The sequence below is a fragment of the Oratosquilla oratoria genome, chromosome 1, assembly GCF_046742065.1.
Source record: "Oratosquilla oratoria isolate Oo_2021 chromosome 1, ASM4674206v1, whole genome shotgun sequence".
Taxonomy (NCBI): Eukaryota; Metazoa; Arthropoda; class Malacostraca; order Stomatopoda; family Squillidae; genus Oratosquilla; species Oratosquilla oratoria.
Genome location: NC_134777.1, coordinates 47,726,396 through 47,738,895, shown reverse-complemented (window position 1 = coordinate 47,738,895; position 12,500 = coordinate 47,726,396). Strand labels below are relative to the sequence as shown.

At 38.8% G+C, this 12,500-nt stretch overlaps 1 protein-coding gene across 1 annotated transcript in view; it reads left to right on the top strand.

Moving 5' to 3' along the window:
* Window positions 1-3,196: 3,196 nt before the first annotated feature.
* LOC143028104 (uncharacterized) overlaps window positions 3,197-12,500 on the top strand; it is a 21,489-nt gene continuing 12,185 nt past the window's right edge. The window contains exons 1-6 of the mRNA XM_076189743.1: window positions 3,197-3,230; window positions 4,886-5,129; window positions 5,234-5,472; window positions 5,637-6,809; window positions 6,949-7,334; window positions 7,779-8,851. Coding sequence (XP_076045858.1) covers window positions 3,197-3,230; window positions 4,886-5,129; window positions 5,234-5,472; window positions 5,637-6,809; window positions 6,949-7,334; window positions 7,779-8,851 — 3,149 coding nt within the window. The remainder of the gene's footprint in view (window positions 3,231-4,885; window positions 5,130-5,233; window positions 5,473-5,636; window positions 6,810-6,948; window positions 7,335-7,778; window positions 8,852-12,500) is intronic.

The window sequence follows — 12,500 nt, the reverse complement described above, 5'->3', positions numbered from 1 at the left end:
GGGAGGAAGAATATGCTACATGGGCAACAGCCCCCCTACCCCCCCTTCCTTACCTTCCATTCCAATTTCCCCATTCAGGAGAGGACATTCCAGCACCACAGTTTTGATGTTGTTATGGAAATAACACGGATGGTGGCAGTTACCAGTGATAAGTCCAGTTTAATTGGCGTAGAGGACGCTAGAGTCCATCGTCGAGAGTGGAAGGATAGCTACCGCCCGCTCCAAGCCGAGTAGCCCTCGGACAGTTATGTGCTATTCCGCCACGGTTCACCCATTTCATTGGGTGCATGGAGTAACCTAGTGAGCCATAACACAATGCACCAAGCAATATTAAGAGTAATGTTGAATCCAGTCCTACTATCATTCATACTGGAACTTGGAACGTCAGAGCAATGACTACTGGACTTACAATTGACCTGCTTATTGCAGCAGACGTAAAGAAAACTGCGACAACCAACAATTAGCTGCTGCAGCTAAACATCGACATAGCTGCTTACAGGAGACTAGAGTTGCAGGGCATGGCTCCATTCACGAAAGAGACTATACATTCTACTGGTATGGCAGACCAGAAGAGGCACCCAGAGAGTATGGAGTAGGCTCTGCAGTGAAGAATTTATTGCTGAGCATAACTGAATCAGACAGTACTGATAGAATTGCAACTCTACGCCTCAACACCAAGAATGGTACAGTGAATCTCATCAGTGTATATGCCCCAACACTCTACTCCCCACTAGAGATCAAGAATGAGTTGTACGACCAACTCCAATAGAAACTATTTAAAGTTCCAGCAAGTGAAAAACTCGTCCTTACTGGTGACTTGAATGTAAGAACAGGAGCTGACAACACATCCTGGCCCTGGTGCTTAGGGCCTTTTGGTGTCGGCAGCATAAATGAAAAGTTCAACGACTTTTGGAGATATACTCTATTCACGACCTGAACATTACAAATACCTTCTTCCAAACAAAACCCCAACACAAGACGTCATGGCAACACACAAGATAAAAAAAATGGCACCAGTTAGATCTCATAATAACCAAAAGACACCTGCAATATGTGCTAAATACGTGTTCCTACCACAGCGCAGACTGCGATACAGAGCAGTCACTTGTGTGCTGCAAATTCAAACTGGAACCCCCAAAAAATCCACTGTGTAAAACCACCTGGAAATCCTCACTTAGACACCAGTAAAGTGAAGGATCCCACAGCACAAGCATCATTGATCAACAGTCTTGAAGCAGAGCTACAGACAAACCCCCTCAGGGAAGTGTAGAAGAACGTTGGAAATGCCTCAGAGACCAGATTTACGATGCAGCCAGGTCTACACTGGGGAGGAAAAAAGGAAAGACAAAAGACTAGTTTGAAGAAAATGCAACTAACCTGAATCCGGTAATCGATAAGAAGTAAGCTGCACGCCCAAAATACCAACAGCAACCCCAAACCAGCCAAACCTACAGGCACTGCGAGCAGCACAAAGATGAAATAAACAGCCAGAAAATGTGCTAATAGCTACTGGATGAACCTCTGTAGAAAAAATTATGTTAGCAGCAGACACCGCGAACGTCAAAGGTATTTATGACGGTATCAAACAAACCATAGGCCCTACACAAAACAGTATTTCTTCCCTCAAATAAAAATCTGGGGATGTCATCACAGACAGAAACAAGTAGATAGAACGTTGTGTCGAACACTATGTAGACCTCTATGGCAGCGAAATTTCCATAGACAATACTACCATCCAAGCCCTTGAAGAACTACCCATCATGAAAGGGCTTGACAACATACCATTAATCAAAGAGCTAAGCAAAGCCATTGACAATATACTGAGGCAAACACCGGACCTAGACGGAATCCCGGCCGAAGTGATCAAAACTGCAAAAGGACCACTCCTCAAACATTTCTATGATCTCTGCAACTTCTGGGAAGAAGAAGTCCCTCAAGACATGCGAGAATGTACCATTGTAACCCTCTACAAAAACAAGAGGGACAGGAACGACTGTAATAACTACAGAGGGATATCGATGTTGTCAGTCGTGGGTAACATGTTTGCACGAATAACACTGAACAGATTGCAGAAGATCGCAGACTGGGTTTATCCAGAATCTCAGAGCGGGTTCCGTGCAAGTCGCTCAACGATTGACATAATATTCTCTCCCAGACATTTGCAAGAGAAGTGCAGGGAACAAAGGCACCCGTTGAACATAGCCTTCATAGACCTCACCAAGGCATTCACTCTTGTGAGCCGGGATGGTCTTTTCAAGGTTCTAGAAAGAATTGTATGTCCACCAAAGCTCCTATGCAGTTTGATGGCTCATCTTCAACACCTTTTGAAGTTAAATGTGGAGTTAAGCCTCTTTGACATCTACTTTGCTGTCACACTAAAACATGCATTTGGAGGCTCCAGGGAAGGTATATAACCTCCACACAAGATCAGAAGGCAAACTGTACAACTTAGACATGCTCAGAGCAAAGACAAAGATCCGCAAAGTACTTATAAGAGACTTACTCTTTGCTGATGACGCAGCATTAGTGACTCACTCCAAAAAACACCTACAGACTCTTCTCAACAAATTCTCTAACGCATGTGGCGACTTCATGGGTACCAATACACAACACCCACCAAACATCCACATCATCACCTACCAGCTAGAACCAAATTATGAATTCACTTATCTTGGTTCAGTGATAACAAACAACCTCTCCTTAGACACCAAGATCAATAGAAGAATTAGTCGCGACACAGCAGTACTCGCAAAACTAACCTAGAGAGTGTGGGAAAACACCAAGTTCAATCTCACTACCAAAAAATCAGTATACAAAGCGTGCTACTTTATGGCTGTGAAACCTGGAATCTATATGCAAGATAAAAGAAGCTCAGAAACACATACCACCTGAGAAATCTAAGGAGAATCCTGAAGGTTAAGTGGTACGATCATATTACCAACAACGATGTCCTCCAGTGAACCTTTACCTCCAGAATTTACACTTTGCTGCGCCAGCACCGTCTCCGTTGGCTTAGTTATGTCCGCAGAATGGAGGATGGGAGGATCCCCAAGGATCTGATCTATGGAGAACTAAAACAAGGATGCAGACCAAGAGAGCGACCTCACCTACGATTCAAATATGTCTGCAAAGCCGATATGAAAGATATAGGCACCGACATCAATAAGTGGGAGGAACTGGCAGAAGGCTAATCAAGATGGAAGCAAGAGCTAAACAATATGATCAAAGCTGTATGCATGTATGTATGTATGTATGTATGTATGTATGTATGTATGTATGTATGTATGTATGTATGTATGTATGTATGTATGTATGTATGTATGTATGTATGTATGTATGTATGTATGTATGTATGTATGTATGTATATATGTATGCATGTATGTATGTATGTATGTATGTATGCATCAGAGGTAACAGCCAGGATACTCCGGGACAAGTACATACAGGTAGCACATAAACCACGCAACACTCTGCATCACAACCTCACCAGGGTCAAGGTCACAGAAGCACCCACCCAGCAGGCGGGTGTAGTGTACCGCATTGGCTGTTTGGATTGTGATGCAGATTACATTGGAGAAACACAGAAGAAACTCGCAACCAGAATTGAAGAACACAAGCGGGTAGTTAAACGAAAAGATGCAGCCTCAGCACTCTACAAACACGTTCACGATTCACAGCACAATATTGACTGGGAAGGAGCCACAGTGGTACATAGAGACAACTCAAAGAAAAGGAGACTATTCTTAGAAGCTTGGACGACTAAAGAAGTTAGCGTAAACAGGTGTATAGATTTAAACCCTATATACCTGGGCGCTAAAATACAAAACACAGACGTAGCTTAAATTGGCCTCCTTCCAAACTACGTAAGCAAGAGTGGACGAGGTGAACTGAAGTCACCATGTCGGCGATTAAGTTTTTATTTTTATTTTATTTTATTTCCTTTGCCCACAAGAGCGTAGTGCACGTTCAGTTGTCGCACAAGTACCATTTGATTTATTTTATTTCATTTTATTGCATTGTTTTGTTGTACTTTATTTCACCTTGTGGCATTTTATGCCATTTTATTATTTTTATTTTCTCCGCGTACAAGTGCGTAGTGCTCCCAATTGTGGCACAGGTGTCAGTTTATTTTATTTTATTTTTATTTTATTTCATTTTATTACAATTTATTTCATTGCATTTTATTATGATGTATTGTACTTTGTTGTATTTTATTTTATTATATTGCACTTAGTCTTTGTAAATATGTAAGGTGGTCCAGTCGTCCGGTACTCGGAGTGACAGGAAGAGGAGGGGGACCCGGACAGCTTCGGCAGTGCGGGATACCTCTCCCAATTCCAACCACGGACAGTTAATAGCTCATGTGAACACTGTACATTTTCACACCCCTGAAGACGGTTCTAGGACTAGAACCGAAACGTCGGGCATTAAACTTCCCACTTTGAGTCTGGTGATTACGCTTCTCCCCCCCTTACAACATGGATCCCAGACTCCAGATATTCGCACGTATGTCTGTATGTATGTATGTATGTATGTATGTATGTATGTATGTATGTATGTATGTATGTATGTATGTATGTATGTATGTATGTACTGTATGTATGTATGCATGTATGTATGTATGTATGTATGTATGTATGTATGTATGTATGTATGTATGTATGTATGTATGTATGTATGTATGTATGTATGTATATATATATATGTGTATATACATATATATATATGTATATATGTATATGTATATATATATATATATATATATATATATATATATATATATATATATGGGGTGTTTCAATGGGATAGTACCTTTACATTCTGGCTGGTCGCACTCTATTTCGGAGTGTACCAGATGATATTGGTTCCCACACTGGCACCCAGCTCTCACCTGTGGCTCCAAGAAGCTGGCATATGATGACCAGCGGCCACACCCCGGTAAACTGCTCGACCAGCAGGCAAACCAGGTGAGGGTAGCTGTAGGGAGATCCTTCCCCTCAGTGAAAGAAAGCCCATCCGAGCTATGGGTTACCCTTGGATGGGATAGGTCTACGGGAGCAAACTCATACACGACCAGGAAGTCCCCAACGACAGCTCATTCGAATGAAGACTCCAGTGGTCTCAACGGGTGTGTCCGGCGGAAGAGGGCAAATGCCATACGGACTGGCTAAGAAGGCGCCCACTGCTTGATATACGAGGGTGTGCGGCAGTCCGTTGCAACCCTTGTCCCAGATACCACCTGTCGCACTTCCTTGTGTGCTGTGGAGGGTGGGACAGAGGCCACAATGTGTGGGCCACGGTTTGGCAAGCTGCGATCCACCCTAAACGCTTTCACGCAACCGGGTGTTTCCTCCTATCTCCTATCACTTACCAATTTCCCTCAAAAGTCAAACGGCGATGGGATAAGGATGACAGGAGCAGGTTTTGGTCAAACTGGAAGCTCTTAGTCCGGACCTACACGTCGGCGGCAGGTGTGTGATGGTTGCCTTCTCAAGAACTTGGTGACTACTCGAGATTTCGGCCCTGCATCTGCGTCTGGGCAGGCCTTTTTAGGAGCCCCGCTGCCCACCCCAAACGGGGAAGGTCCTAGAAAAGGTGGACTAAACATCGGAAGTCACCAACCATGCCTGGCCAGGAAACCGCGCCTGGCGGGTCACCCGTTATTGCGGTCAAAATGTCAAGAAAGTAAACACAAAGAAAATCCCTTTATCTGTCGGGACTTGGAACGCCCGGACACTGCTGGATCTCAGCATAAATGAACGACCGGAACGTCGAACAGCACTGGTCTCTAAAGAACTGGCGAGATTTAACATCGACATTGCTGCACTGAGCGAAACCCGCTTCTCTGGTGAGGGTAAGCTCGAGGAAGATGGCTCTGGGTATACCTTCGTCTGGAAAAGGAAAGATGAAGCAGAGAGAAGAGAACATGGCGTCGGGTTTGCCATCAAAACCAGCATTTTTCGTGACCATCAAATGACATTGACAGCTATCAGCGAGCGGCTCATGACTCTCCGCGTCCCTTTACCAGTTAACAACTTTATGACTCCCATTTCGTCCTACGCACCAACTCTGGATGCTGACGAAGACCTGAAGAACCATTTTTATCAACAATTGAATAACACCATCAGAAAAGTACCACCAAGCGACCACCTCTTGCTCCTTGGAGATTTCAATGCGAGAGTTGGCAAGGATCACCAACTGTGGGAGAATATTATTGGAAAAGAGGGCATCGGAAACTGCAATGCAAATGGATTTCTCCTGCTGGGCCTCTGCGCAGAACATAACCTTTCCATTACTAACACGATGTACCGCTTACCAAATCGATATAAGACTACGTGGCAACATCCAAGGTCAAAACACTGGCACATGTTGGACTATGTTATTGTCCGACAAAGTGATAGAAAATACGTACGTGTCATCAAGGCTGTCCTAGGCGCTGATGACTGTTGGACAGACCATCGTCTAGTGGTCTCGCGCCTGACGCTTGCCGTTCGAAGGAAACTGAGAGTCCGTTCCCAAGAACCATCTAGAAGAAAATATGACATCTCAAAGCTTAAAGATCCAGCCTACAGCACCATCTATGAGGAAAGAGTTTGTCAAGACCTCGCCACCATTCCTACCAGCAACAATTTGGAAGAAGAATGGACCTTCATCAGCAATACCCTCAGCAATGCTGCCAAGGACACCATTGGTTACAAAAAGAGGAAGAACCAGGACTGGTTTGACGAAAACGACAATGAGATCAGTCGCCTAATAGATGCTAAACGCATGGCCCGATTGGCCCATGAGCAGGACACCCGATGCCAAAGCAAGAAAGCATGTTATCATGACCTAAAAAAAACTATGCCAGACAAAATTGCGAGAAATTCAGAACCAATGGTGGATACAGAAAGCTGTCGAGCTTCAACAGTATGCCGATAACAGGGACCTTAGGAATTTCTATGCAGGAACAAAAGAACTTTATGGCCCAGTACGTTCCTCAGTAGGCTCCCTGCTTTCTGCAGACTCATCAACCATCTTGACCGATCCGACAGATATCCTAGATCGTTGGAGAGATCACTTCTACCAACTGCTGAATCGGCCATCGACAGCTGCAGATGACTTCCTGAAAAATGTCCAACAACATCCAGTCCAGCTCTGGATGAGTGAATCTCCAACATTTCTGGAATTGGAGAAAGCCATGAATCAAATGAAGGCCCGGAAATCACCAGGCCCAGATAATATCCCTTTCGAGCTCCTGCAGTACGGAGGGATGTCACTCAAGACCAGGTTGTACGATCTCATCCTCAAGATATGGACAGTCCAGCAAGTTCCAAAAGATCTCAAAGATGCGGTCATTATCACTCTCTTTAACCCATTGAACTCCGATGACAAGATTCTTTGTCATTTGGTCAAATAAAACAAAAAATCATAAAACAACAAAATGTTTGATCAAACACTAGAAAAATATGACGTCAGTCCTCGCTTCGCTTGCGAGCGAAGCGAGGACTGACGTCATATTTTTCTGGTGTTTGATCAAACATTTTGGTGTTTTATGATTTTTTGTTTTATTTGACCAAATGACAAAGAATCTTGTCATCCTAGTTCAATGGGTTAAAAAAGGAGATCGAAAGCTCTACGGCAATTATCGAGGGATTTCACTGCTCTCCATTGCAGGGAAGATATTTGCAAGGATCCTCCTAAGCCGTCTCCAGGAAATGGCAGAGTAGATTCTCCCAGAATCACAATGCGGCTTTCGTATATCCCGTGGAACAACTGATATGATCTTTTGCGCAAGACAGTTGCAGGAGAAAAGTCGGGAACAACAAAAATCCTCTTCATAGTTTTCTATGACTTGGAAAAAGCCTTTGACCGCGTACCAAGAGCTGCCATGTGGAGGGTTCTCAAACGTTTCGGATGTCCGGACAACTTCATCTCTCTGGTCCGAGCCCTACATGAAAACACCTCTGGACGTGTGCTCTATCAAGGAAAGTTGTCCGAAGAATTTGAGATCACATGTGGGCTGAAACAAGGTTGTGTCCTGGCTCCAACACTCTTTGCCCTCTATCTTGCTGCAATGATGTACGAGATTCCATCTGACAACCCAGGCGTTGACATTAGGTATCGACTTTATAGTGGGCTGTTCAACCTGGCCAAATTCCGCTCCAAACAACTAACAACCATCAAAACAGTCACGGAAATGCAGTATGCAGATGACAATGCTACCTTCTGCCACTCAGCTAATGATCTAAAACAGTCAGTCAACAACTTCACTGCAGCTTATCAACGTTTCGGGATGAATGTGAACATACAGAAGACCAAAGTTCTTGCACAACCGGCTCCAAGAACAGCCCTGCCAGAATTTGACATCACTATTTATGGTACATCGCTGGAGCAAGTCGACCAATTCTCGTATCTTGGCAGCTTACTTACCTCCAAGTGTAACTCGGAAAAGGACGTAGAACATCAAATTGCAACTGCCCATATCGCTTTTGGGAAGCTGTATCGACGGGTTTTCGACAACAAAGATCTTACCCGAAGAACGAAACTAAGGGTTTATGAAGCCGTCGTTGTCTCCACTCTGCTATATGGCTGCGAAACATGGACACTTTATCGCAGAGATCTGAAGAAACTTGAATGTTTCCATCAACAGAAGCTCCGATCCATGTTGTGCATTAAGTGGAAGGACCACATCACCAACAATGAAGTTCTTTCCCGTGCAAACAGCCAAAGCATGGAGTCTACCATCATGAGGCATCGACTTCGCTGGTCCGGCCACATCGCTAGGATGCCAGAAACAAGACTGCCCCGGCAAATCCTCTTTAGCGAGTTGGCCACAGGAGGACGCCCCCGTGGCCGTCCCGTCCTAAGGTAAAGAGACCAGCTGAAGGCCACCCTGAGGTCTACCACAATTGAGCCAGAGACCTGGGAAGAGGTCTCCAGTCACCGCTCAATCTGGCGGAACACAATTCGGGCTGGAACGGAGAATTTCGAGACCATGCGAAAGGAGAGAGACGAGGAAAAACGGCAACTCAGAATACTTCGTCACGCCGCCCCTCGTCCTCCCCCATCCATCCAGTGCCCGTCATGCCTCAGAAAGATCAACACCAGAATTGGACTATACAGCCATCTCAGACACCATAAATAGAAAGAAGCGTCATGCCATAGTAAACTCTATACCAAAATTGGACAACAATCATCTCAGACAACCATCTCAGACACTATGAATAGGAGGAAGCGTGGTATCATCGGACTACGATGCACCGCCGCCGACGACGATATATATGTATATATATATATATATATATAAACATATATATAGACATACATATATATATATATATATATATGTATATATATACATATATATATATATATATATATATATATATATATATATATTTCACCTTCCTTGTAGCCACTGTCACCACCACTGTCAGACCTCTATCTCTACTCTGTTAGTAGTCTCTTAATTTCCACTCACGTCAATTCTTATAACTTTTCCAGTCCTTCTTAAGCAGTAGGCCCCATGCCTTTTTCTCTCGACCTTTGGGTTAATAAAAGGGTGGTGAATTTCTTGCTTGTTAAACTAACGGACTACACGCAGAGAATGCCCTTTTCAGCTTCTCTCCAATACGTCAGACCACCTTCGTTCAGACGTCACTTTTTATTCGTCCAATAGTCTTTTACTTTTCAAAACAAGTGATACCTTTAAGGGCGTGTCTTTTCCCTTTTCCTCCAATCCGAGAGGCTGTTCCAGTCCTTCCAGAATTATTGCTGCATAAACAAAAGCATATAAGCAAAGCATGACGTCATCGCGCAAGTGCCCGGCCGCTAACATTGAATTGTTTACATCAGCGATTATAAAGCAGTCACCTCCATCGGTGTGTTTACAGAGACAGAACGGCGCCTTCAATGTTATTAAACAGTAGGCGTCGAGTCTTGACTTGTTGACTCAGCATTTTAATACCCATGTATTTCCCAATCTGGTTTCCATTCGTACAAATACCGGCCTCTTATATATATATATATATATATATATATATATATATATATATATATATATATATATATATATATAAATATATATATATATATATATATATGCGAGAAAAATCATAATAATGATACATAAATAAATGAAGAAATAAAAATATAATATTATAAATAGTATATAAGATACATAAATAGATGCATAGGTATAGTTAGATAATAAACAAACAGGTAAATAGTAACCAATAATAGATTGACATATAACCAATAATAAATGACAATCAAGCAAATAATAATAAACAAATAGACAAATGATAACAAAACAAATAAACAAACAATATAAAATAAATGCTAATCATTACAGCATCTTGTTTAGGTGTTTATTCCATTCATTAACTACATGATTGGCGAAGTTGTTTCTACCCACTTCCAAATTAAATCTATTTTCGGACAGTCTGAAACTATTATTTCTTGTCTTATTCTCATTCAGTGTGAAAATTTTGTCACTTTTGATGTTGTCGATTTCCTTTAGAATTCTAAAGACCTGTATTAAGTCACCTCGGAGTCTACGCTTTTTAATAGAAAACAGATTCATATGTTTTAGTCGATTTTCGTATGATTTATTTTTGACATTTGGAATCAGTTTTGTGGCTCGCAGTTATACTTTTTCTAATCTGTCAATGTCTTTAATGAGATTCGGTGACCATAAGGAAACAGCATAATCCAAATATGGACGAACTAACGATTTATATAGCTTGTTAATGAGTGATGGATTTTGAAGTCAAAATATCGCGCAATCAATTCTAGAATCTTATTTGTTTTCTCAGAGGCTGAAATACACTGCTTGGAGGATTTGAGATCGTTACTGTGGGTCATTAGTATTATAATATATTATAATATATTACATTATGTTTATCATATTATATCATATTACATATCTGACCCAGGGCAGTGGACAAGGTGCAGGGATGACCCGTCATCTAGGAGGTGCTGAGATGGGAGGGAGGGTGGAGCGGTGTGGAGTGTTTTCAGGGATGGAATGGGTAGGAATGATTTTATGCCTTTTCCTTTTTGGCTACCTCCCTAGTAAGGGGGAAAAAGCCTTGGTATATGTATGTATGTATATTATATAATATTATATTGTATCATATTATATTATATTATATTATATTATATTATATTATATTATATTATATTATATTATATTATATTATATTATATTATATTATATTATATTATATTATATTATATTATATTATATTATATTATATCATATCATATTATATTATATTATATTATATTATATTATATTATATTATATCATATCATATTATATTACATTATATTATACTATATCGTACTATATCATATTATATTATATTATATTATATCATATTATATTATATTACATTATATTATATTATATTATGTCATATTATATTATATTATATTATATCAAATAATATTATATTATATTATATCATATTATGTTATATTACATTATATTGTATTACATTAATATCATATTATATTTTCTTATATTATAATATATTATATTATATTATATTATATTATATTATATTATATTATATTATATTATATTATATTATATTATATTATATTACATCATTATATTATATTATATTACATTATATTATATTATATTATATTATATCATATATTTATTATATCATATATTATATTATATTATGTTATATATTAATATATCATATTATATTACATATTAATATAATATATCATATTATATTATATTATATTATATTATATCATGTTATATTAAATTATAATATATTGTATTATATTATATTATATTATATTATGTTATATTATATTATATTATATTATATTAATTTATATTACATTATATTATATTATATTATATTATATTATATTGTATTGTATTATATTCTATTCATTGCTCAGATGAGAGGAAGGGTGGGAGGGGTGTGGAGTGTATTTAGGGATGAAATGGGTGGGAGTGTTTTTATGCCTTTCCCTTTGTGGCTACCTCCCTTGGAAGGGGGAAAAAGCCTTGGTATATGTATGTATATTACATTATAATATATTATATTATATTATGATATATTATATTAAATTATATTATATTATATCATATTGTATTATATTATATTATATTATATTATATTATATTATATTAGATTATATTATAGTATATTATTTTATATTATATTATATTGTATGATATTATATTATACTTATATTATATTATACTATATTATATCATATTATATTGAATTATATTATATTATATTATATTACATTATATCATATTATATTGCATTAAATTATATTATATTATATTATATTATATATATCTATATTATATTATATCATATTATATTATATTATATAAATTATATTATATTATATTATGTTATATTATATTATGTTATATTATATTATATTATATTGTATTACATCATATTTTATTATATCATATTATATTATGTTATATTACATATCATATTATATTATATTATAATAT